Source organism: Galeopterus variegatus, unplaced genomic scaffold, assembly GCF_000696425.1.
Source record: "Galeopterus variegatus unplaced genomic scaffold, G_variegatus-3.0.2 Scaffold5823, whole genome shotgun sequence".
NCBI lineage: Eukaryota > Metazoa > Chordata > Mammalia > Dermoptera > Cynocephalidae > Galeopterus > Galeopterus variegatus.
The window spans coordinates 12794-39064 of NW_007731934.1; the positions used below are offsets into that span (position 1 = coordinate 12794).

Here is a 26271-nt window from a genome sequence, read left to right on the forward strand (position 1 = left end):
CACTGAGGGTTGCGATCCGTTGCCGGACACGAAAAAAGACAAAAAAAGGAAAAAAAAAAAAAAAAAAGACAAATGATGAGGGGAACTTGGGAGAAATTGTGGGAGCAGAGGCATCGTCTTTTTGGATAATGTGGTCTTGGCAGTATCAGCCTTCCTCAAAGCACCCGAACCCAAGGAGGACACCTGTCCTCCCTCACACCCTTGACAGTTGTCATTTGTAAACAATCTTCCCCTGAAACACGGGAGTTCTTGCTAAGGATTCAGATTCCTGAGTTCCATCCCAGGTCTTTCAAATGAAGATGTCTGAAGTAGGTTCTAGGAATTTGCATTGATGATAAGTCTCCACATGTCTTTCATGCATTCTGAAGTTTGAAAACATGCTCTAAAAATTCAGTTAGTGCAATGGGCCCAACAGCTGATAAGGGAGAAATGGGGTCATTACGTGGGAGGAGGAGAAATGACAATGAAAGGACAGTGATAGGGACAGTGAAGCAGAGGCCATTCAGGAGGGCAGGAAAACACTTCAGGCCGCTTCCACGTTTGGGTCACCAACCACTTTGCAGACAGCGTCTGTCACCCTGCCAGGGAAGCCCAGAGGGTAAATGCATTATGCGACATTTAAAGAAAGCAGCAAAACACAAGCCATCATTATGAAGTTTTTCAAAACAATCCAGTTGTGTGGCCCGAGGTATGACCCAGCCTCCCTTCCTTACATGGGCACCCCATGTGCATTTAAACAGACATTTCCATTTCTAGTACATCACAATGACAGATGGTCTGGATGCCACACTGAAACTGGGGGTGGGGAAAAAAAAAACCAAACTGTTACTGTTTCAGAAGAAATAAAGTATACAATACAATAGCCATAAAAAAAAAAAATTAAAGGGAGAAAGTTCCTGTAGAAATCTGAGCTAGTGACTAAAATGACTCATTCCCAGAGAGTTCCAGGTAACCAGTTTTGTTATATAACCAGGTCTAGGCCTGGCAGCCACCCAGGAACTGCCAAGAGCCTTTGAGAAAGTCTGTAGGGAGGGTGTCCCTCTAGGGCTCTCTCCAAGGCTGGGACAGGAACAGCGTCTAACTGTATTATAATCAGAGGCTACTCTTGAAGTTAGCATGTAAATGTCTGATATCAACTGAGGTATTATTCTAAACCCAAACACAAATCATCCTGAAGCACACAGATAAAGCTCACAAAAGGCCCACAGTGAACTTTTAGAAATAATTGGGTATAGCAGATCTTCTCTGGATTTCTCCCATAGTTCTGTAAAATAATAAGGATTCTGCATAATTTCTTTAATTCTGATTCTACCTGCTGCCATGCTGACCACCTAAAGAAGACTGTCCTGGGAGATCTTCCTTCTGGCCAGGAATACCTTCCAGAGCTAAATGATGTTTCCCAGCCTGAAGATAGTTGCTCTTAAATTTCTGTGGCTATGGGATGCCAGGGCAATCCCGGCCCCTTTGGGGAGTTAACAGAGAGGCCTGGGGTTACTGCCATACTACAATGGGACCCTTTTGCCCATCCCCTTGCCAGTAGCACAGTGCCTGGAGTCAGCTTGTCTCTGGACCAAATTGGATGTTACTCACAGGCCCTGCTCCAAGAGCCACCCTGCAAGCCAGTGCCTTTCTAAACAATGAATTTTAAATCCTTCCAAAATAGTTCCTCAGTGTCAATAGCAAGATATGGCTTACGGCCATAGGTAGCCTGATCAGACTGACTTTAGCTAGACATAATCAGATTTGCAATTTTATTTTATTAAAAGCTAAGAATTAACCCCAGGGAGAATGTGAAGAGGTTAAATTTGCATTTCCTTTGAAACACACACATACACACAGCGTCATTATACAGATTTGTCTTTTGTCTATTTTAAGAGACAGTTTCTGCCTTAGGAAAGTCTGCGCACCACGTGGTATGTTTCCATTTCTTGCCTCTGACCTACAGTAAGCCTATTGTTTTGTTCCACAGGTGTATTACAACACGGATGATGAACGAGAAGGGTAAGACACTCAGTTCTTTCACTTAAACACCCAAAGCCTCTTCATGCCAGTGGAAATGCTCTTCCAGCACTGAGTATCCTTCCAAGTCTCTCCTTCCCCCCTCTTTCCTTCCTATAATCTGCCTTTGAATAACTAGCTGTTTTTCTAAGTGACCCCTCTCTTCCTTCCCATCTTTTCACCAATAATCCAGTTACTGAAATCTTCCTGATAGCCCTCCCTACCCATCGTTTGGTCCCAACACAAGATCAAGCTGAGCCTGAGGCATGAGTCAAAGGAGACAGCCTCTCCTACTTCCAGTACTACCTGGGCCACCCATGAATACTTCTTGAAGCCCTCGCTCTGGGAAGTGATCCCGGTGGGCCAGTGGGGAGGCTGGTTTGAATGCAACTGGGAAGGCTGAGAACCTTTTCACTGTCCTCTAGAACTGTAGGTAAGAGAGGGATCACTAAGGCTCCCAGTGTCTTCCACATCAAGTCTCTGCATTACAGTGATTGGCGGTGTTCTCCATCTTTGAATAGGATACGTGTCTACCTGAAAGTGGTCCTGCAGTTGTTTAGGGGCAGTCAAATCTCTAAACTGCTTTCTATCCTTTAACTCATCTTATAAACTCAGAATTTTAGAGCCCAAAAGGAACATTCAAGGTCATTTAGCTGACTGTCCTAGGCAATGGTAACATCTACACCACATCCTTGACAGGTGGTCAGCTTGCTTCTACTCAAATATTCCCAGTGCTGGAGAGCTCGCCATGTGTGAGATAGATCTTCACACTGTTGGACAATTCCAGCTCTTAGGAAGTTACTTTGTTTGTTGAGCTGACTTCTACCTTCCTTTGACTTCTACCCATCAGCTCTAGTTCTGCTTTCTGCATAAGTCTCATCCTTCCTTATCATTCAAACATCCCCTACCTCTCTACAACTGTTCTTGGTAAAATATAGTTCTACTTCTCAACATCTTAATTTCCCTCCAGGGGGGATTACTAAATTTGTTAATAGTCTCCTTAAAGAATAAACTGTGTTCTGGACCACATGAATTGCAGATTATATTGGGATAATTTCTTCTTATGACTTAGATGCTGTTTTTCTTTTCTAGAACTACATTCATTTTCAATACCTACTTTATGTTCTTGGTTTGCATTAGGTATACGTAACTAAAATCTCTAGATCATTATTTATTTTTTTCAAACTATGGTCAAACCATGGCTTCCCTATTTTTATGTGATTAATATATTTACTTGTAAAACATCTCACAGTTGGCAAACTGAGTGGAGCAGATATTGCTGAGTCATTCCTAGAGAAGAGGTTGACAGACTGTAACCTGAGGACCAAATCTGGCCCACCATGGGTTTTTGCAAGATAAGAATGGTTTTTATATATTCAACAGTTGAAAAAATTCAAAAGAATAATAATACTGCGTGACTTGTGAAACTTATATGAAATGCAAGTGTCCATGAATAAAGTTTTACTGGATCACAGCCATATGAATTCCTTTCTGTATTTTCAGCAGCTCTTTTGGTGCTACAACAGCAGAGTTGAATAGTTACAACAGAGGCCATATGGCTTAAATATTCACTGTCTGTCCCTTTACAGAAGAAGTTTGCCACCTTCTTCTCAATGCTGAAGGACAGAGAATCTCACAGGAATCAGCAATTCCCCACCTGGTTAGGGGCAGAACCTTGTCTGGGACTTGACCTCTAAATTCTGAGTTCTAAATTTTCTTAATACCTAATTAGAGGGTTGTTCTTATCTTGGCACATAGTTAATATATTTCAAGTGGTTGGAATGAACAGAAATGATGATTAGTACTATCAATCCTAATCACTTATTCACATATGTTACAAGGGACAGCGTGGTGTCAAGGAGAGGATGCTGACTCTGAGGTCAGGAAGCCCAAGTTCTACCCTGCATTACCACTCACCAGTGTGAAGCCTTGGCCAGCTCCTTGATCTCTAGGCTTTGGTGTCCTCGATTTTACATTGAGGATTTCGTATAAGACGTTCTGAGATTCCGTCTAGCACTGACTTTGTATTATTCTCATGAGAACACAGTATTATGAGCAAGAAGTGCCTGAGATCCTAAATGCTCCTTGATGTGCGGAATTCAGTGTTCCTCCAAGATCCTGCCATTGCCATGGGATGCTGCTTGGAACCCTCAGACTTCAATCCTCTCTCAGAATTTCTCTTCTCCCCTTGCTTCTTCTTAAAGGCATACCACTATCTCCACTGGAGTGAGACTTTAGGAAACAAAAGCCAGAAGGGGGTAAAAGTTGGGCAGGCCAGCCCTGCAGATTGGCCCTGTGCCAGCTCAAAGCATGTTCATCAGAGAAGTGAGAAGGGACTTGCTCATCAGGCTGTGAGTGTCCAGCAGAGGGCCCTGCCTCTCCTGCAGGAGGGAGGTCCTGTAGATGCTGCCAGACCAAGCCAGAAGCTCGGCACAGTGTTGCTGAGAAAAAGAGGCAGTTCTGGATGCCCATCTTCCATGGAAGCAAACACTTTGGCTAGAATTCAATGCCCTTTCGGGAAGTTAGAGATTATTAATCAATTAACAGTGGGTACACTTAATCAACATAATGTTAAATCTATCACACCCACCCTGTATTCATCAGCAGTCTTTGTAGGGCTACAAAATAAGATCCTTTTAGAATACTGCACTATTTCTTTTCAAGGAGCAATTTTCCAGAGAACCAAGTGCTTTCTTTTGATAGAGCTCTCAGGGATGCCAAGCAAACCATGAAATGTAGGGTGCAGTGTGCTATGTTTTACCACATACTCATGAGTATAAGGTGATTAAAAATATAGGGCAATTTTCCTATTTTCCCAAGGAGAAGATGAAAACATAAATTAAAGCTTTTGGGCCAACTTGAATAGGTAAGCCTTTATGAATAACCAAAAGGGTCAATGATTTACTGATATTTTGTTAATTTAATTACACATACATTTAAAGAATAACATATTGCTTAATTTACAAATATCTGTCACATTTTATAAAACACTTTTATGCAAATTTTTAATAATTTATCTTTGACATCAGGTTTTTTCTCATTGCTAAAGTTACTTTTTACCTCACTGTTTATCAGGGCAATTCTTCACTACCATAAAAGTTGAGATACTTTTTAAATCCACATAAATGAGATTGTCTTTAAAAATTTTATTCCCAAACCACAAATACTGATTCTCATAACATTAGAAAGAAATAACTGCATAATGATTGCCAAAATGTCACCTCCATTTCTTAAATTACATTTTTAAACTTTTAATTTTGAGATAACTGTAGATTCACATGCAGTTGTAAGAACCCCCCCAGTTGATATATTTTTGAATTTTTTATTATTAGATATTACATTTATAAATCCACTCAGTAATATTCAAATATGCCTCAAATATGCAAAGGAGATTTTTTTTTTAATTTAAGAAAATGAAAACCAATTTTACTATCCCTCGGAGCCAATTTTACCAGTTCTTTACATTAGTACTAGTTATTCTTGCTTGTATACTAGTTTGCCATTTTTGAGAATTGGGAGATTTAAATCTAAGACTCTTATAACTAAGCTTTACCTCCTTTTATAAATGTAAGCTATATTTACCCTATTTGTTGCTTTCTCCTTCTTTCCTCCCTCCCTCCCTCTCTCCCTCTGTTTCTCTTTGGGATCAATTTCCTACTTCCTGAAGAACTCTGTTCAGTATTTCTTTTGTCATGAAACTTTTGGCAACAAATTCTCTCAGATTATTAGTTTGTTGTAAATGTTTTCATTTGCAATCACTTGTAGGATATTTTTGCTAGGTATAGAATTCCAGTTTGGCATTTATTTCCTTTGTGTTTTGGTTTCCATCATTTCTGTTGAGAAGCCAGCTGTCTTACTGTTGCTCTTTTGAATATGATGTTTCTTCCTTTTCTCTCTTCTTTTATGAATGCTTTTAAAGTTGTCTCTTTCTCTTAAGTTTTCAGAATTTTCATTATAATGTTTCTATGTCTAGGTTTTCTTTGTATTTTTTCCTGCTTTGAATTTTATAGCACTTACTGAATATGTTTATTGTTGATGTCTTTATCAGTTTTACAACATTCTTGGCTGTGATCTCTTCTAATATTGCTTCTTCCCTGTGCCCCCTCCCCCCACCTCCCTCTTTCCTCCCCAACTTCTTTGGGATTCTAAATGCATATTAGAACTTTTTATTGTGTTCTTGTGTTTTTAATGTTTTGTTTTGTTTTTTTCTGAATTTTCTGTCCTCTTTGCTCATCATGCTTTAGCCTGAATATTTTCTACTGACCTAATGTTATATTCTCTTCTTCTGGGTCTGATCTACTGTTAAGCTCATCTATTGAGTTCTTAATTTTAATTATTGCACTTTTTAGTCCTAGGATTTTCACTTAATTGGTTTACTTATTTTTTAATAGATTCCAGCTCTGTATGTTTTGTCATTTATTTTCACAAACACAATAATCACAGTTATTTTTAAGTTTATATCTGATAAATAAGTGGGCTGTAAGTGTTTTATGTGGGTCTTTTTCTATTGTTTATTTTTCCCTTGGTCCTATTTATTAGTCAACTTGATAAATATCAATTCAATGGTGAACAGTGTATATAAAAATTATGGAATCTCTGGATGACATTATTTTTCTCTTGTGAAGGTTTTTTCTATCTTCTGTTGTGCTGCCTGAGTGGGTGTTGATTACCATAATTGAGTCAGCGACAGAACTGACCCAAAGCTGGGTTGCAGATTTTATTAGCCTCAGATTGTTTCTGGCTCATCCTAGATTATAGCTCTAAGGGTCTTACTATGGGTCTTCTTCCTTGGGTGGGCCTTCTGAGCATAGTGAGACTGCCAAAACATCCTCTACAATTTTCAGGGGTTCTCTGCTTAACTTATTCTCTTGTCCTGTGCTACCTAAGAACTTGGTAAATACCCCAGGAGGAATACCACAGAGGGTCTGACTCACTTCTTGTGCCCTTCTACTCTCTGGAAGTTTGACTATAAGTCCTGGGTACCTTTGCATCCCTAAACTCTAGTTTTTGTTTCTCTAACACTATGAGATTGCTAAAAGCTATGCCAGCTTCTTCATTCTTGGTATGTGCCTCTCCTGGAATTATCATCCTTTATGCCCCAGACGAGATTGGCAAATGGTTTGAGGGGAAAAGTGGTCACTGATTATTAGCTCACCTCTTTTGCAGTTTTCTTCTGAGATCTCAGCTCCTCAAGTTCTGGCTGCCTCATCAGAAGCACTTTGATACCTTCCATAAGATCTTTTACAAATTTTAGGCAGTTTTTCAAGTTGTTCTTGGCTGAAACATTGTTTTGCCACAGGCTACAGCATCTTAACTGGGAACAGAAGTATCTGTATTACTTTTTTAAATGATCTTTCTCGGGTCTAGTGACTGAGTCACTTATTACTTGCACTTTGAGCTCATAACTGCTAATAAATCTATGTGTGGTCTCTGTTTGTTTTACTGTTTCTGTCGGGTGAATTCTATAAACACCCCAAACTAGCATTGATTAAAGTCATTTTGGGATGACTTCTCCAGAAAGTAGTTTATTGAAAGTGAATTAATTGAAGTGCTCCTCCATAATGTGAAAGACTTTGTGAGGACTTGAATATAAAGTGACCTCCTCTTTTCTGAGGCTAATGTAGAGGAGGAACCTACATTTATTTAGGGCATTAATGGTAATCAGCATCCGTAGGCCATAAGCAGAGTTGTGAAATAGACAAACTCTGTCTCCATGGTACCTGCAACCCCTTTCTGCACTTTTTTTTGACACCTCCTTCCTCACCAGTCACCCAACGTCTAGTGCAGTTCAGCCTGTCAAGGAGGATGCAACATTGCCTTTCCCGGGTGTGGCCAAAGACCCGTGCTTGAGACCTGACACCTCCCCGATATTTTCCTGATGAAACTTGGCACTCTTTTGTTTATACCTCAGGGACTTGCTTTCTCTGAGATTAATCCTATAAGACAATGGCTGAATGTGCCACTGTACCTGGAGTCACTCTACGTACCAGCCACCCCATTGTGCCAGTGGGATGAGATTGATGTCAGAGAACACACCTTTTCCCAGTTCTCCAGTCCTTTTGTGGCACAATCCAGTGTAATTGCACTGGCACCAGGAGATCTGAAATTTGTGTTCTTTTATCTGTCAAAGGGGACTGTCATATCTGCCCTTCCTTTCTTGCCTTGCTTTGAAAATAAATGGAACAGTTGAGTTTGGGCCACACAAGTTTATTGACTCCTACCAGGTTTATAGATTTGAAAGTGTGAAAAAGCATTTTTGAATCCCCAAGAGAAATGTGGTTTATTCAAGATGTTATTTTAATGGCACGGTTTTTCATGGCTCAGTACAGGGTGTTATCAAAAGTCAATAAAACCAGAAAAACAAATAAATCTTGCTTGGTGAAGAAAGAAGATCACTGACTTAGGAACCCTCACACAGCGTGAGAGAGTGTCTGGTGATATTTCGGGCTATTTACCCACTATTAACCTGTTGGTCACTGACTGCTGTGTGAACGGATTTTTAATCTTCTAGTCCTGAGGCCATGGTCACTCCAGTTTCGAGACGTGACAGAGTAACAAGATGTGCTTTTATCAAGGTAGTGAGAGGAAGGCAGAGGGAACGGTGCCATAAAAACTCATTACCACCTTCAGCTGGGACTTGAGTTTGAGGCTTTTCCTCTAGTTATTTCTATTAGTTTGACTTACTCGGGAAAAGCATAAGAGAATGCTAAGTCTTAATATCGTTTCTCAGACCCTTGCTGCTCCTTATCTCAGATTTACTGAGTAGCTTTATCATGCGGTTGCTCCCTCCGAGGCTGGTTATCTGAACAGCCTGCTTCACTCGTGAGCGGCATCGCGCTGCCCACGACACTTAACACATGGAGCTTTTGCTCATCACTGGGATGGGGACAAACTCGGCCCTCGCCCTGGCTGGCACACAGTGTTCATGAGACTTAAGTGACCAAGGAGATGAAATGTGCTTTGTAGCATCTGAAGACTTATTTGGGACTTTGACTGATGGTTGTACCTTCGTACCTCTATACAGCTAGGGTATGCAGAGGTAAATTAAAGCATCATTGGTTTAATAGTTTAAACTATTACTTTTAATAGTTTAATACTTTTGGGCTGTCTATAGTTTTGTACTGTGTGCTCTTTCTACCATTGGCCCCACCATTAGCCCAGCTTGAGAGCTGATAAATAACTTCATAGGGACAATAGTGCCAGCGTGGAGTTGCAGGGTTCCGCATTACCTAGGAAGCCTGAGGTTGATATAATGTCAACCTTCCATGCAGGGAGCTTTACCAACACTAGTCCTTAAACTGGACCAGAGTGGTAGTTGGGACTGTTTGCTCTCTGATGGTAAATGAAACTCTGACTTCTTTCAAATTGTCTGCCTTAGTAACTCCTCCTCATATCTCTTCCTCAGATCTCTCCAACTTGTAATCACTGTCATCGTCTTCATCTAACACGTCAGTGGTGCTTACAATGTGTCAGGGACCTTGTGGGTGCTTTACGTATGTGAACTCACCTAATTCTCTCAACAGCCTCTTTTTAAAGATAAGGAGACTGAGGCCCAGGGAGGTTGAGGAACTTGTCCAAGTTCCCACAGTTAATAAATTATGAAGGAGAGATAGTCGGGCCCCAGAGTTCCCGTCTTCACAGTTCTGAACTGCCTGTCTGCATTGCTTCACGTGCTCAGGAATCCCAGAGACAGTAAAAATTTCTAAAAACCTGCAACTGCTGCCTTGAGGGCTTGAGGAATAGTAAGATTTCATTGGAAGCATTTTCTCAGCATCAGCAACTTCTGTTCGTCCAATTTCTTTTCCACTCAAAAAGTCCTCTCCTTCGTTAGGGTGCCCAGAGTGGACAGGGACTTTGGGAAGAAATGAAGAACTATCCGAACTGGGGATGTGCAGGGCCTCGGCACCATAGGCTTCCAGGAGGAGGGCCTGAAACCCTCTCTGAGGAGGAGGAAAGGATGGGCAGCCAAGGTCTGGGTCTCTCAGGAGCTTCCACCCCTGTGGTGTCATCCACACCAACCAGATGGACAGACAGAACAGCAGGAAGTCAGGACAGACTCACAACTGAGAACCAGCCAGGCTGGCCTGCCTCATTTGCAGAGATCACTGCTGTGCCCCAAGGGGCTGGCAGGAGGGGACAGGAACACCTAGGCCTCAGCTGGATGGGAGGGGTCGATGTGACTTGGAGACCACACAGACCCCAGGGCTCATTCTGCTAACCCCCAGCCCTGATATGAGCAGAAAGGTGGGATGTGTGCAGGATGGAGTGGGTAAAACCCGCAAGTCTCACCTTGTGGGTCCACATTCAGCAATGGGGAGTGTGTCTTAGGTCCATGCCCTAAAGACATTGGTGAGTGTGTTCTGCCTCCAACAGGGATGGCTTGGGACATGCAAGGGGAGGAAGGAGGTTGGTGAGTGGATCCGGGCGCGGAAAACTAGGGATGATCTGAATCATGGGAAAGGATAGGGACTGACACACGCATGAACTTGTGCTTCAACACCTTGCCTGCTTTACTGAACAACTTTTGCTTATCTTTTCTAGCAGCAGTGTCCTTGTGAAACGGATGTTCAGGCCCATGGAAGAGGAGTTTGGTCCAGCACCTTCTAAGCAGATGAAAGAAGAAGGGATGAAGCGAGGTATCTCTCCAGCTGGGGCAGCCACTGGCATTGCCGACATTAGGGGCACCTCCCAGCATGAAGTCGGGGTGAGGGGGTTCACCAAGGAGGGCCGGCAGCCCAGCCCCGGCCCCTACGGCTGGGCGTGAGCTTTTGTGATATTTTATTCACACAGGAAGTTCACAGTCTTCTCCTTCGCTTTAAACTCTGTGCTGCTCAGCACCTTAAGTAAACATTTGCTCTTCCTGGGCGCTGCTGCTTGCTTTTGCCTTGGGAGAAATGTAATGAATATACTGACTCATCCAGCAGCGAGATCCAAGGTTAAAAGTAACTCTTGCTGTGTGCGTGACTGTACCATCTCGTAACAGCCAGCACTTTAGCATCGTTCAGTAGACACGAATGAATCATCTCATACAGATAAATGAGCCTTAGTTTTCTGTGACATCACAGCTTACTCATTGTCTCTCGGTCAGGGGTCTTGTTCCACTTCAGCAAGAGGGTAAGAAACAAGGGAGCGTGCCAGCATCTTGCTCCGTGTCTCGCTGCTGTACGCGACGCCCCGTCCTTCCCCAGAGTCAGGGGGAGTGTGCGGAGTGGCCGTGTCCCCCCAGGGCCTGCTGCAGCCAACACCAAGGGCTTCCAGAGACTTTAGACTTACACAGGACCAGCCTTTCAGGGGCTCAGCTTACCATGTTAAATATGCCCACCATCGGCACAGGCTTGAGTTTTTTGTTATTGAGAATATTTTTTTCCTATTTGTTGTAATGGGATTTGCCTAATGGTCGAGAGCTTCCCCTCTGGAGCCTGCCTTAGCTACCTAGACTTGTATGACTTTGGGAAGGTTCTTCCCCTTCAGAGCCTTAGCGTTCTTTTCTGTAAAATGGAGATGATAAGAGTGTCGGCCTCATAGAGCTGCGGTGAGGACTGATGAGTTAGTCCGTGTGACACACTCGAGGCCCCGACGCGGAGTAAGCGCTCCATGTTCACTGTTACAACTACTAGTTTTATTAGTAGGTTTGTTTCTAATTAAGTTACATTACCATAATAGTGAATAAGTAATTAGTGTTTCAGAATGGAAAGAACATAAATGCATAAATGTCACATTGCCAACATTTAAACCTTTAAAAGATTTTCTGACTTCACAGGCTCGACATCAAATATTCTAGTACATTTCGAACTCCATGCCTGGATGCCTTTTATATTTTATACTTAAGAATTACAGCAGAGATATGTGGAAATCAAAAATCACATAGGCAAAAGTAATTGTAGCTTGCCTCCATATTTAGTGCCTGGTGGCTGGTCCAAAGACTGTTTTTCAGATCACAGTACAGCCCCCCTTTATCCGAGGGGGAAACATTTCAAGACCCCCAGTGGATACTTAAGCCCACAGTTAGTACCGAACCCTATGTATACTATGTTTTTTACTATACATACATCCTAATGATAAAGATTAATTTATAAATTAGAGATGGTAAGAGATTAACAGCAATAACTAATACTAAAATAGAATAATTATAACAATATACTGTAGTAAAAGTTATGTGAATGCGGTCTCTCTCTCAAAATATCGTATTGTACTGTGCTCACTTGTTTTTGGAACGTGGGTAACTGGACTGTGGGTGACTGGACTGAGGAAAGCAGAACCGCGGGTAAGAGGGGACTACCGATTTTGAGATTGTGAAGCCAGCACAAGAATTGCCGCTAGAAATTGCACTGGACTGTAATCAAAAGTTAAGGCTATGACCTTTGAAACAGCTAAATCCTAGAGACACAAGAAAGTGCTGTAACCTACTGGCAATAGAGAAAACTTTCTCCCAGGAATGACATTTCTTTGGAAAAGGATGGTGGAATTACTGAACCTCTACTTGGAGAGCTCACTGAGCTGGTCTTTGACAAGCATGGGGAATCAGGGTCAGTGACAGTTCCTCTTTATTTGTTAGAAGTTCCCTGAGAGAGAATGATCATAATTATCAACAGTGCCATTATTATTGCTTGTTTTGCCTTTGTAGCCACTTGTCAGGGTGGCTCAGTGGGAGTTGCTTGGGGGCTGCCCTATGTGGCTGTCTGCCTTTGGCTGTACAATGTCTAGGGTGCATGATGGCTGTTCTTGCTATGTTGAGAGAGTGATCATTACCGTTGCTCTGCCACCGACAGAGAGCCCATGAGAGCTGACTCCCTGGGCAAGCCATCACGGGTGTACTGTGAGCCCAGTTGGCCTGAATGTGGCCGTCAACCAGCCAGCAGGAGAACGGCGGAGCTGCCCCACCTGGCGTTCTCCCGCAGCCCACCTTTAGCACTTCCCGGACGCTCCTGAAGCAAGAATGACAGCCGTAGTGTTCCAAAGAAGGGATTTGTAAATGCAGTGGAAGCAGTGCTCATTGTAATAGAATATGGTTTGGTTCCTTAGGGTCAGCCTCCTGGAAATTACTTTTTGTTGTTGTTGTTGGGGGCTGTGGGAAGAAGTTATAGAATGTTTGTCTATAATAGCCACCAATGTTTTTTGGTTTTTTTCCTTGACTTTTCCTTATCTGGATGTAATCGAGATCCTGTTCTAATTATTTCTTATTGTACTGTTAGCATTGAGTCCTCTTATAATATTCATTAGGTCACTAGGTCATATTAGCTGAAATAGAGGCTATAAACTATTCCTTCCAAAGGACTAAATTTGGAAATATTTGGAGACACATTCAATCTATTTGTTTAATTGGTATTTTACTTTCATATTTGGTAAAGAGAAGAAATTCTGTTATACATGTTATGTTTTCCTTTTTTCATTTTCTTTTTTTCCTCATACACTGAACATCTACTGTGTACAGAAAGGAAGTGAAGGCAGAACCCGTGTGCACCCATGTAGATGTGGCTTTTGTAAAGCAAGCAGCTTTAATGAAGTCCTTGGAGACCAGGGGACAAGGGGAGAAAGGGTGGGAGATTGGGTTAGAGCTGATTTGATTTTCTAGTTTCAACTTTGTTCTTCCAGTTGATGGCAATTGAAGCTCAGTTGGTATCTGACTGTCATTGGGATCCAGGCTCAGCAGGGTTTTGACCTGTGTGTTTTCCCTAGAGTGGCCAAGTGCATATAGCTTCAGCTTTGACCCCCTTCGTTCCCCCTGCAGGAAGAGTCAGAAGTCACACCACTGGGATGAGGGAGACGGAAAGGGCCGTCAGCTCACGGGGGCTGGAGGGTTGCCTCTGAATGGCAGTTCCAAGAGTTTTCTGGGAGCTAAGCCACAGCATAGTCGCTGTAAGGGTAGGTCCAGGCAGGGAGGGCAACAGTGAGCAGAGCAGCAGCAGCCAGCAGCTGTCACATCCATGGGGCCCTGGGGGAGTGTCTTAGTCTCTCTGAGCCTCAGCTCGTGCATCTCTAATCATACCTGGGGCCCCTACCATCTCTCATAATTTGTACATTCTCAAATTTAGAATGATATTTTATAGATAAATGAATAGAAAAGCTGCATCCCACTTCACTGAGGGCATGAGAACCATGGCACTGATTCATCATAGCCAGCACTGATTGAGAGCTGCTGCTTGCTGAGTGCCAGGTGCTGTGCTAAGCATGCCGCATGGACGTGATTTTATTCAACCCTCGTGACAACCCCATGAGCTAGATACTCTTATGCTGTTTCACAGAGAAAACCAAGGCTTGGAGAGGTTAAAGGACCAGGGCCCACTACAGGACTGACCTGCGCACAAAACCAGATGTGTGGCACGCCACCTCCGAGTTTCCTCCTCCACCTGCCTCTGACAGTGCCCGCTCCCTCCTGGGCCTGTTGGTTGTCTGCCTGGAGTTTGCTCCCCATCCTATCCTTCTCCCTGCCCTACCCACTACACCATTTGCCAACATTGATGCCTCCAACAGCCCTCATACCTCCAATGCCTCCTTCAAGGTAGCCTCCCCGAGCATCCCCAAGCATCCCCACGCTGGCAAGGCTGAGCCCCTATATGCACGCTTTTGTGTCATTTCCCTCTATAACTCCTAACTCTGTGTCTCACGGTTTATTTATCTTAGAGAGGAATGTCTGTCTTTCTAAGTGGGGTGCAAACTCCTTAAGGGCAGGGGGTGTGACAACTCACAGCTACGACCCCAGCTCCAGACACACATGGCCCAGGGGCCCAGGTGGATGGTCAGTAATATGAGGGGTCTTCCAAAGGTTTGGGGAAACAGTCGCATTATCTTTTAAATCCATTTTCTACGAGCTTTTTGAAGTCTCCTCATATTTGTCAAATGAACAAATAAATAAATAGAAGAAATGTCATAAAAAGCTCAAGGACCCACCTTGAGAATTCAGGTGTGAACATAGGTGTCCACACATCTGGCAGCCTGTTAGGGGGTTCCCAGTTGTTTGTTGACCTCAAGCCTTAGCACTCCCTGGCCACACGTTGTCTACATAGGTGTCTCAGTCACCCTTGTAGGATGTTGTCTGGGCCAGGGTCTGAGGCTCAGCAGATACTGCCAGCCTGCAACACCTGTGCAAGAGGACGCAGTCCCCTGGGCATCTGAGCACCCGTGTGGGTCCCTTCGGTCACCCAGATCTCCTTCTCTTTCAGTGCTTTTGTATGTGCGGAGGGAGACGGATGATGTGTTTGATGCTTTGATGTTGAAATCCCCCACGGTGAAGGGCCTGATGGATGCGGTAAGCAAAGACCCCCTCTCCACCTCCAGGGGACCTGCCTGCGTTCTCTGTAGCTGGCACCCATTTATTAAAACGCAGCCACTGAGATGGCTCTAGAATAACTTTATAAAGAAAAAGGAGAACCTGAGATTTGTGCAGACACTGATCTGTATACTGTCGTGGCTTATTAACATCTTAAGAAGTGGATTTTGAAAAACCGCCAATTCCCTGTGAGTTTCAGACTAATCACAGTGAGATGTCATGGAGGGAGGTTAAATTGTAAGTTTTTACTTGTCTCGTTGCATGAAATAAAAACAATTAAGTGTCTTGCTGGCTGTAATAGTGTAATCAAAAATAAAAATATCACCTCTTGGTTAAGAAAAAAAGTATATTGCAGAGTTATAGTGATTTGAGGTACAATTTTTCCCTTCCCACCCAAGATCTAGTCTAGTGTTAACCCAAATTGGGCTCAGGAAAAGTTATTTTATATTTTATTCATGTACTATTTACCTGAGTATGACTTTAATATAACTCCACTTTTGAGTATGATTTCCAGCTCCTTCCCTCACATACATCTATTTTTTTTCTTTTTTAATACCCTGTACAACTGTGTTGTAGAAGATAGAGGTTTTTTGTTTTTTTTTTTATTGATGGAGACAACAGGACTGACAGAGACACAGTCCAAAATTGTTGGTTGGTCTGAAAAACTGCTACATTGCAGCAGTATCTTGGATTATGGGGCCGTATTAGTCTGTTTCTGTTGCTTATAACAAAATACCTGAAACTGGGTGATTTATAAAGAAAATGAAATTTATTGCTTACAGTATCTGGGGCTGGGAAGTCTAAAGTCCAGGGAACATAGCTGGTGAAGGCTTTGGTGGCGACAGTGACGGCAGGATATCACATTACAAAATGTTGGATCAGAGAGAGACTAACCTCCTCAGTCACTCTCCTTTTAAAGCCCTCAGAACCACGCCCCTGACCACCATTTTTAATCCATTCACTACAGCACAGTCCTACAATCTAATCACCTCTTCAAGGCTCCACCTTTCAATTAGCATAATAGGATTTCCCACCCTCAGCAGTTAACAGTGGGAATTAAGCCTCAATGAGGTTGGGAAGCATCCAGTCTACAGCAGGGGCCAAATGTTAAAATGTATGGGATAGTTCCCGTAAGTGGAATTGCACAATACGCAGTCTTTTGTGGCTGCTTTCTTTCATTTAGCAGACTGTTTTTTAGTTTTACCCATATCGTAGTATAAGCCAGTACTTCATTCCCTGTTATGGCTGAATAATATTCCATTGTATTTATATACACATTTGTTTTTCCATTCAACAGTTGATAGAGGTTGGATTTTTTCTGCTTACTGGCTATTGCGAATAATGCTACTACAACCATTCATGAGCAAGCTTTTGTTTGAACCTCTGTTTCCAGTTCTTTTGGGTACATACTAAGGAGTGGAATTGATGAACCAGACACAAAGACCGTGTAATATTTGATTCAATTTATAGAAAATATCCAGAATAGGCAAATCTATGGAGACTGAAAGCAGATTAGTGGTTGTCAGGGAGGGGAGTGGGGGAATGGTGGGTGACAGCTTAACACACACTTCCTTTTTAGAGTGATGAAAATGTTCAGGACTAGATCGAGGTGACGGTCACACAACGTTGTGAATGTACTAAATGCTATTGAGTTGTATGCTTTAAAATGGCTTGAATGGTGAATTGTATGATATATGTAAAAAAAAATAAGTAGTTACTGTTCATCAGAAAATTTTTAAAAGTGTATAGGAATGTTACCAGTGCAGATTTCACGCTGCCCTCTGTAGTCGTGTTGTTAACAAGTCCCAAGCAGGTCTGTGCAGGGCATCAAGCACCACCCTCTAAGAAGCACTGGTGGAGGCCTCGCTGATCCTTTCTGTTCTACAGGGTTTCTCATTGGAATGGAGTTTGTTGGGTCTGGAAAAACAAAGATGGAAATGAGCACAACAAAAATATGTATATCTCTTAGAATGAACCAGGACTTTAAAAGTGACCCTAAAATTGCCAGAGGATAGATTTATGAGCTAGAAAAGCCCATAAAATACTCAGACCTCTCTGGGCAACTTTGGGCGGTTTCATACCCCAGTCTGGCCTTTAAGACCATCTTACTAAAACTGACTTACCGGGGACAGTGGCAAATATGAAAATTACCATCTCAGTTGTTTCAAATGCATATTCTCAGACCTCAACCCCAGAGATTCTGGTTCTGCTTAGTTGGAGATGGAATTGGGGATGGGAATCAGGAATCAGTTTTTTTAACAAGCTCTTCCATATATTCTGAGCTTTAGGTGTGAGAGCCACTGATCTAGACCAATTCTGAACTGATTTTTATACCATGATCCTGCCTTTTTCCTTTGTGCCTCTTCTTTTCCTTCCATGACATCTAGCTGGTTCTACACGTGTTCTGTAGATGTGTCTCACTGTATCATACAGGAACTAAATGTCACCTCTACTCTCACCCAAACAGCAGCTCAGCAACCTTTGCCTACACTCCCCACACAACAGCATCCGGCTTCTGATCCCTTTCAGGGGAGCTCATTACACCTACCTTGCTTTGGTTAGCTGGGGTGTGGGGGAGAGTAACGCATGGTATCCTTTGACCCTGTAAGCCGTGGAGAGGTCAGGTTTCCTTGGCTCGTTCTGGACAGATTCCTTAGAGCAATTCTGACTTCATCTCTCCTTTAAGTCTGGGAAAAAATGATTTTATTAAAGAACCAACATAAGCTATCTCCTTGCTTCCTGATTCTTGCAAATGGGAAAGCAAGGCAAGCAAAGCTCTTTCAGGATCCTCATGTGATGTATTCTGGTGGGGAATTGCAAAAGAATGACACAGCAGACCCTGCAACCTGGGACAGCCATGAAGGCGACAGGCTCTGTTTACATGAAGACTTGAGCACACCGTGAAGCGAGACAATAGAATTTTGCAGAACACTGGCTCCTGCTCACTGTAGTTATACTCTAATAAGTTTATTTGGAATCTGGGTTGGGTAAGAAAGGGTTCCTTCCAGGGTATGGTTTCTCTGAGGACCAAGATGTCACTGGCGTATGACCTTTTACCACGCTGACATTTACCAATACACACGTGTATATTGTAATATACACGCGTGTATATATAATATCCATATATACAATATAATATTATATATACACTGTATATGTGAAATAAATATATACAATACAAGCATGTGTATCTATAATGGTATATACACACGTATATTTGCAATGTGTGTGTGTGTGTGTGTATAAAATAAAGCCAATATGCATGTGTGTATATAAACAGTATAGCTTAGAGGTCAGCATTAGGCTTTGATTTCAGAAGACTTGTGTTCAAATTCCAACTGTGCCTCCTACTAGCTGGGCAAGTTTCTTTTTTTTTTTTTCATTTTTCATAATTTTATTATTAAACTTCCATAATAGTAAATAAAGTTCCATCATGTACATATATATATGAAATATATGAAATTATTCATTAGCAATCAGAAGCCACAAATAGCACTTAATTTTAGGTTTAAAACATCTCGTTTTTTCTTTTAATGACTCTATGTTTTATTACTTACTTGTCCTAAAATATTCTCCTTACCCATTTTTCTACTTATTTATTTATTTATTTATTTTTAAGTTTATTTGTTTATTAATATATATATTTTTACATTCTCTGATGTTGCAGAGCAGTTGGGGGGAGGGAGAGACGGGAAGGGAAAAGGAAATAGGGTATGAGAAGGAGGAAGGAGGAGGGGTGGGGTTGAGGCCTGTGGCACCCCCTCATTCCTGCAAGTTTAGACCAGGGGGCTTCCAGCTGTGGCTTGGTCATTCCTGGTGTGGGTGCAGATGTCAGGAGGGTGTGGCTGAAGCCCTTGCCCCCTATCACCCTAGCTTGGGAGCCCAGGGCGCTTCTTGCTGCAGCTCGGTGGTTGTTGCTGGGCTGGTTGTGGGTGTTGGGGGGCGTGGCCGAGGCCTAAGGTCCCCCACTGCCCCAGCTCTGGGCAAGTTTCTTAACCCCTTCTTCATCCTTAAAATGGAAATAATAATAGTAGCTACCTCACAGGGTTGTCATGAGGATCAAATGAAACAACACAGATATAAAATTCTGCCTGGCCCCTGATATGTACTAAGCCCCCAGTAAAGGTTAGTCCTTGTTACTATACTATAGTTTGGAGTAGGAATCAGAGGTAGAAAGGACACAGTGCAAAGACTCTGCGTTTGCTGTGCCCTCGCCAGGAGTGCCCCTCCTCCATGTCTACAGGGCTCACTTTGTTCAGGTCTCTGCTCACATGGTGCATCATCAGATGGGCCTTCCCAGAACACCTCCATACATAGCATCTCTGTCACTCCTTGTCCCCTTGCCCTGCTTTGTTTTACTTCATAGCAGTTATGCCTTTCTGAGGAAGAGATGGGGAGCTGCCACACAGAAGGGTTATGTAGGAATATTTCCAAGAGGCTAAACATTTCTGGTAACTTTAAAAATTTGTATTTCTAATTTGATTGAATTATAATCCAACGTTGTCTTTGTTGCCCAGTATATGATACAGTCTCTTCAGACCACGTAATGGTTGTGTGTGTCTGTATATATATGAGGGTAGTTCAGAAAGTTCATGGAAAAATAGAATTGAAAGATAATGCAAGTCTTTACATGAACTTTTTGAAGTACCCTCATGTATGTGAGTGTGTGTGTGTGCGTATTTTTATTAAAAAGTATATTGATTATATTATTCAACTGTTCTTATATATTTGGCTACGAAATTCATGCAACTCTCCAGGAGGTATATTGAAGTCTCCCACTGTAATTGCTTTCTTTGCAAGGTTTCCTTCTATCTGTAATAATTTTTGCTGAAGTGTTATGCTGTTAGATGTGTAAAGTTTTATGATTACTATTCCTTTCCCATAAATTGTGCTTTTTGTCATTATATCACATCCATTCTTACCTCAACAACCATAAATTATACCCTGTCTAATGCTAATCCCATCACTCCTACTTTTCTATTGGCATTTGTTTGTTATGGTCATCCATCAGTTAGCCTTTTATTCATCGTGTTGTTAGATGTTTTTCTTGTAAACAGCATACAGCTGGTTTTTCTTTTTTTCTCTTCCTCCTCTTATCTTTTTCTCTTCTTTTTCACCCACTCAGACACTTTGTATTTTACTGGAAGAGTAAATTTTATTCTCATTTGGTATAATGACTGATATACTTGATTTTACTTCTTCCTTCTTTTTGTTTATTTATTTCACTTTGTGGTTTCCTCTTACTTTCTCTTTAGTTTTGCAGGAAGATTGAGTTTCTTGTTTTCATCTTTTTAATTTTGAAGTTATTCTTTACCTTTCCTAAATTGTTTCAATCTCTTCTGCTTCTTATTTCTCTATCATTTGAAATTAAAATTCCAACTCTTTTCCCCACCAAGACCCTCCAGCTCCCCCAACGCCTTCTGTGAGATGAGGCTTTTGGGGCTTTTCTCTCTCCCTCTCCCACCCTCATTTGCCCACTAGCATGGACCCATTGAAATGCCTACCCTTTCCCCACAAACTCCAAACTTCTAGATTTTGCCGAAATAGTTTAATACCTTTTTCTAAGAAACGGTTAGATTTTGTTTATGTTAAGTCCTTTTAACTTCAAGGATCCTTAGCACTTAAATGTCACATTCTCAGTCCCCATCACCACGTGTATACTCAAGTTTATGGCACAACACACTGGTTGCTTGTTTTCTTCCTCCTTTGCCTGGTTTGAAGTCTCTGTTCTGATGCATTTTGTCTCCAGATAGTATTCTTTTGGGAGTATTTTTCTCAAATGAGATATGGGTGAAATACTCTCTGAACCTTTGCATTTCTCAGAGACTGTTCTTTCACTCTGAAAAGCGAGGGATAGCTTGATAGTGTACAGGGTTCTTGGGGTGAAGTCCTTCTTTTCTGTAGTCTGTAAGGGTTATTTCACTGTCCATTGGGTGTAGTGTCACAGATAAGAAGATGGAAGCCAGGTTTATCCTTTTTTTTGGTAACTTGTTCTTTCTTTTGAGAGTTACCAGAACATTTTTGTTATGCTTGGAAATCTGGCCCTTTTCAGAGTGGCCAGGTATATGAATCTTTTGTTATAGATCTCTCCTGGGAGTTAGGATACCTTTCCTGTCTAAAAACCTGGGTTTTCTATTATTTGGTTGTTTTCTCTTCTCCATCTGTTCCTTTCTCTCAGTATGGGATGATTTTTACATCTTATATGTCCTGACTCTATTCTTCAAGTCTCTTTTCTTTTCATTCATGATTTTCATCTACATTATGTGTTTTTACTTTGCATTTTGAGATTGTTTTTCAATTTGATTTTTCCTAACACTCTTTGGTTTGCTGAATTTACCATCTATCCTTCCATTCATTTCCTGAACTTTTAATTTATTTTTTATTATTTTTATTTTTATTTTTGGCAGGTGGCCAGTATGGGGATCTGAACCCCTTGACTTTGGTATTATAGCACTGCACTCTAACCTACTGAGCTAACTGACCAGCCCTGAACTTTTAAAGTTTTTTAGCTCAATAATCATATTTTTAGATCACAATTTTGCATGCATGTGCTTTACTGCATGTTCTTTATCAGTATTCCTTTATGTTCTTCTGAAGGACTCTTTTATGTCTTGTGCAAATGGCTGCCACCAACACAAGTTCTGTCCATTTTCTTTGCTGCCAGCAGTCCCCCCTTGGATGCATTGTCCTTCATGCTTGGCTCCTTTGACTCAGGCATGGCTGTGGGGATGTCATCAGTGATGGATCAGTGGTGTGCATCAGGCAGGTAACTTATTCCCTCTCCTTTTGCTCTCCAGACCTCAGCCCACCTGTTCTGCTCCTTCTGGGCTTATTGGGGGTGGGGAGTTCTTTCTACAAGGTGGGAGGGATGAGGGAGGGCATCTATGATTCTCTGTTGAATGAGCTCTTTGCAGGATCCAAAGATTTTCAAACTTTGCTCTAGAACTCTTTAGCCTCTTTCTCTAACCTGTGCTAGACTTTCCAATAATCCCAGTCGCAAACCTCATCTGCCATAGCCCAAGCTGCCTATGAGCGCACTAGCCACTGGGCTCAGAAAGGGTGGGCAGATTCGATTTGGGAGTAAAGAAGGCATGAAAGACATTTAGGGCAGTTCTTCTAGAATCCATCTCTAAACTAGTACTACTTTATATTTAGAAATGTGAAACACAATCACTGTAAATATATAATAAGCAGTATAGAATTGTACAAAGTAAAAAGTAAAAGAATCTCCTTGTTTCTGTCCATTTTTCAATGGTAGCCACTGTTAGTAGATCAGAGCAGCCTTCACATATTTTCTATGTACTTACATATATGAGGGGACTTCATATGTTCATGGAAAGATTTGTGTTATCTTTTCATTCTATTCTTCCACGAACTGTTTAGAGCACCCTCCTATATATTTTTAAAACAAAGGGGATCACACTATGTACAGTGTTTTGCAACTTGTTTTTTCCCTCAATATAGTAAGGATATTTTTTTTAATGTAAATTCAGATAGGCTGCCCGTGTTTCTTTTAATGACTTCATGGTTTTCAACTGTGAAAATATCAAAATGTGTTTAGCAAATGTTTATTTGCAATTTTCTTTATTATAAACAATAATGCTTTGAAAATCTTTACATACATCTGCCTGTATTTCTAAGGACTAGACGACTCAATGTGGACTATGTGGGTCAAAGGATATATGCATTCTACGTGTTAATACCTTCTGACAAATTTCTTTCCAGAAAAGTTGAGTTTGTTACTCTCCCACCTATAAAATATGAGAGTCGTTTTTTCTCATACTCTGGCTGACAGTGTAGTACCAATTTTTTAGTTTTTTATTAGTTTGATAAATTAAAAGTAGTATCCTACTGTTTCTTTGGTATTTTAAAATTATGAGTGAGATGGTGCATTTTCTCATGTGCTTTGTCTGATTTTATTTTATTTTTTTCTGTGAATTGCTTCTTCATGTTTTTGGAGGGGATTGTTTTTTCTTTTTCCATTGAAGTGTTAGTCTTTTTCTTGATTTGCAGGAGTTCTTTTTAACTTAAGGAACTTAGTTTCATGTCTGTCATTTGTGTTGCAAAAATGTTTTCCCATGTAGTATTTGTCTTCAGCTTTTTATGGTGGTTTTTGCTATGCTGTTATTTTCAATTCTATATTGTTTTTATTAATGTTTTAATTTTTTTTCTTCAGGTTTTATGTCTTGCTTAGAAAAATCTTCCTTATTTAAGATGACATCTGTACAAAGAATTGATTCATGGTTTCTTCTTATACTTTTATGGTTTCCTCTTTCACATGTAAATCTTTAATCCACCTGAAATTTATTTGGGTAGAAGAAGTGGAGAAGGGCTCCAAGTTGTTAAATTTTTTTCTATATGCTACCTATTTAATACAACATCATGATTAGAATCCATCTTTTCTCAACAGATCTGAAATGCCACTTTATCATACATTGAATTCCCATGTGGCTGGATCTTTTATTGAATGATTTAAAGTCTGTACAAAGGGAGAGCCCCATAAATGAGGCGTTTTGAGAGCCTGACTCATGAGTGAAAAGCACTCTGTGCCTGGGAAAATCTCCAAGAGAGTGAAATTGGGACTTCCTTTCTTGCCTCCACTTGGGCTCCCCTTCTGTGTTCATCTGCCTTTTGTTATTGGTTTTACAGATATCTGAGAAATATGGGCTGCCTGTGGAGAAGATAGCAAAGCTTTACAAGAAAAGCAAAAAAGGGTAAGAAAGAAACTGAACTTAAACTGACTCCCAAGTCAGATAAATCTACATGATGCCTTAAAAAAAAAAAGTGCCTGTCTTTTGTTAGTTCTGTTGTTTGCCTTTCATAAAAATTGTGTCATCCTTCCAAAGGATTTCAGGGCAGCTTGCAAGTGCAATGCATTTTATCTTTAATAAAGAGAGGGAGGGAGGGAGAGAGGGAGATAGTGTATTGCCATGATGTCAGCTGAGATGCCCTATTTTAATGACAGGATTGGCAGGTGGACCAGAGGGGTCTGGAGGTGGTGAGGACACTGGGAAGAATGACAAAGTCACCTTTCTGCAGAGAGTGGAGTTTATAGGGAATCACATACAGCTCTTGGGGTTAGTATCAGGATGGCACAGTAGAAACAAAAAATGGTTCAGGACATAGGGAATTCTTTTCAAAGTAATTATTAATAAAATGTTCTCAAACCATCATTGGACCTGCTTATTCTCATGGTTAAGAGCAATTGCTCTTCTTTCTTGGGTGTTTAGTAGGTCTGGGTCCCCTGCTAAGTGCTTTATATGAATCCCTCCATGTACTCCTCACTATTTGTTTGAGGAAGAAGCTATTATTGTCTCTAATTTGCTAATGAGGAAACTAAGCCAGAGGGAGCTTAGCATCTTGCACAAGGTCTCATGTTCAGTAAGTAGAACACAGATTTGAACCCAGGTCTGTAGCCTCAAGCTCACTTGCGTCGCTCCCATGCTGTGCTGTCTACCACCTCCGAGGCCCTACTGGGGCTTCCTGTTTGTGAGGTTCTGAGAGACGTGGTCACAGGAGCTGGATTTAGTGCCAGGAGAGGGTTTTCATTGACTCAGCTCTGGAGCTGTTTTCCTATAAAAAGCATAATATGGGTCTTTAAACTCTCCTCTGGACCTCTTTTATAAAGGAAATTGATAATCTAGGATGCTCCGCTTTCTAGATGGGTTGATGGGTTGATGGGGAGTCAAGCAGAAAACGCTTTCCACTTGAGCCCTCATTGGAAAGCGCACTAGAATGTATTACAGTTACTCTGATGGTGAGATTAGAATGGTGTCTCAAGGTCTTACTGTCAAGCAGAAATCCTCAGTGCGGATGTCCATGGTGCTGATGATAACATTCATTTTAATTGAGCTCTGTGTCACACCTTGTGCTAAATGCTTTTATCCTAACAAAAACCCTCTGAAGCTGGACTGTTGTTCTTAGTTTTGCAGAAGAATAAACAGAGACTCTGAAAGGCTGAACTACTGGCCTGATGACACATTGCTGTAGAGTCAGTTCTTCATTCTCAGCTAATACCTATCTGACTTCAAAGAATGGAATTGTTTCAGAGACTCCTAAATCATAGACAGACTCTGGATGTTGTTTTCTTAAAACTAAATCCACCAGTGCTAGTCAGCCAAGGAGTAGGTCACATGTGGTAAAGAAAGAACATCAGTGAATGGCAAAGCTAGTTTCAAAACCTCGCTCAGCCATGCACTAGCTGGGGACTTAGGGAAATGATTTAACCTCACTGAGCTCAGTTTTCTCATTTGCAAAATGGTGGCAATAACACCTACCTTTAAGGCTGCTGTGAGATCTAAATACTTAACATGCCTGGTGTGTATTACGTGCTCCATACGGGGCAGCTGAGGTCCCTGTTATTTTCCTCTTCCTCCTAAGGGCAGAGGAAGTGCATTTTTTAAAATTCATTGTCAAGAGGCAATGTGGTATAATGAACACAGTTAGGGTCCTAACTCTCTAGGTCCCGTCTCTATGCATAGCTTACTCTGTGATTTGGGGCTCTGCTAACTTCTTTGGGCCTCGGTTTACTGAACTATAAAGCAAGAGGGTTGGGTTGAATGATCTCTGAAGTCCCGTTTCATAAGGAGTCATGAGGGTTCTGAGAAACTGAGGCTTCACTTTCCTCAAATTGATTTTGGGGAAACTCGAAAGGGTTTTTCCCTGCCTTGTCTCCTGTCTCCTCCACCCCTCCCAGCCTCGAGCCTGCCCTCGCACTGAGCACGCTGCTCATGGCGTTTTTGTTTTTTACCCTTCCCTGTGGCAGCATCTTGGTGAACATGGATGACAACATCATCGAGCACTACTCGCACGAGGACACCTTCATCCTTAACATGGAGAGCATGGTGGAAGGCTTCAAGATCACGCTCACGGAAATCTGAACTGGGCTCCGCATCCCGTCAGCAGGAGCTGTCAGTGCGTCCTCCCCGGGAGGTGTGGAGGCCCGGCCCCGGAGCCCACCTCCCACCTCATCACTGCTGTTACAGGACTGCGCTGGGGGGCACTGA

The 26271-nt window shown here is 41.7% G+C and overlaps 1 protein-coding gene across 1 annotated transcript in view; it reads left to right on the forward strand.

The window, feature by feature from the left end:
- The window catches only part of LOC103605461 (grainyhead-like protein 2 homolog), a gene marked incomplete at its 5' end in the record, with an annotated part of 37887 nt that extends 11616 nt beyond the window's left edge, over nucleotides 1-26271 (forward strand). The window contains 5 exons of the mRNA XM_008590055.1: nucleotides 1970-2001; nucleotides 10540-10634; nucleotides 15159-15244; nucleotides 23915-23979; nucleotides 26031-26271. Of these exons, the coding sequence (XP_008588277.1) occupies nucleotides 1970-2001; nucleotides 10540-10634; nucleotides 15159-15244; nucleotides 23915-23979; nucleotides 26031-26145 (393 nt within the window). The remainder of the gene's footprint in view (nucleotides 1-1969; nucleotides 2002-10539; nucleotides 10635-15158; nucleotides 15245-23914; nucleotides 23980-26030) is intronic.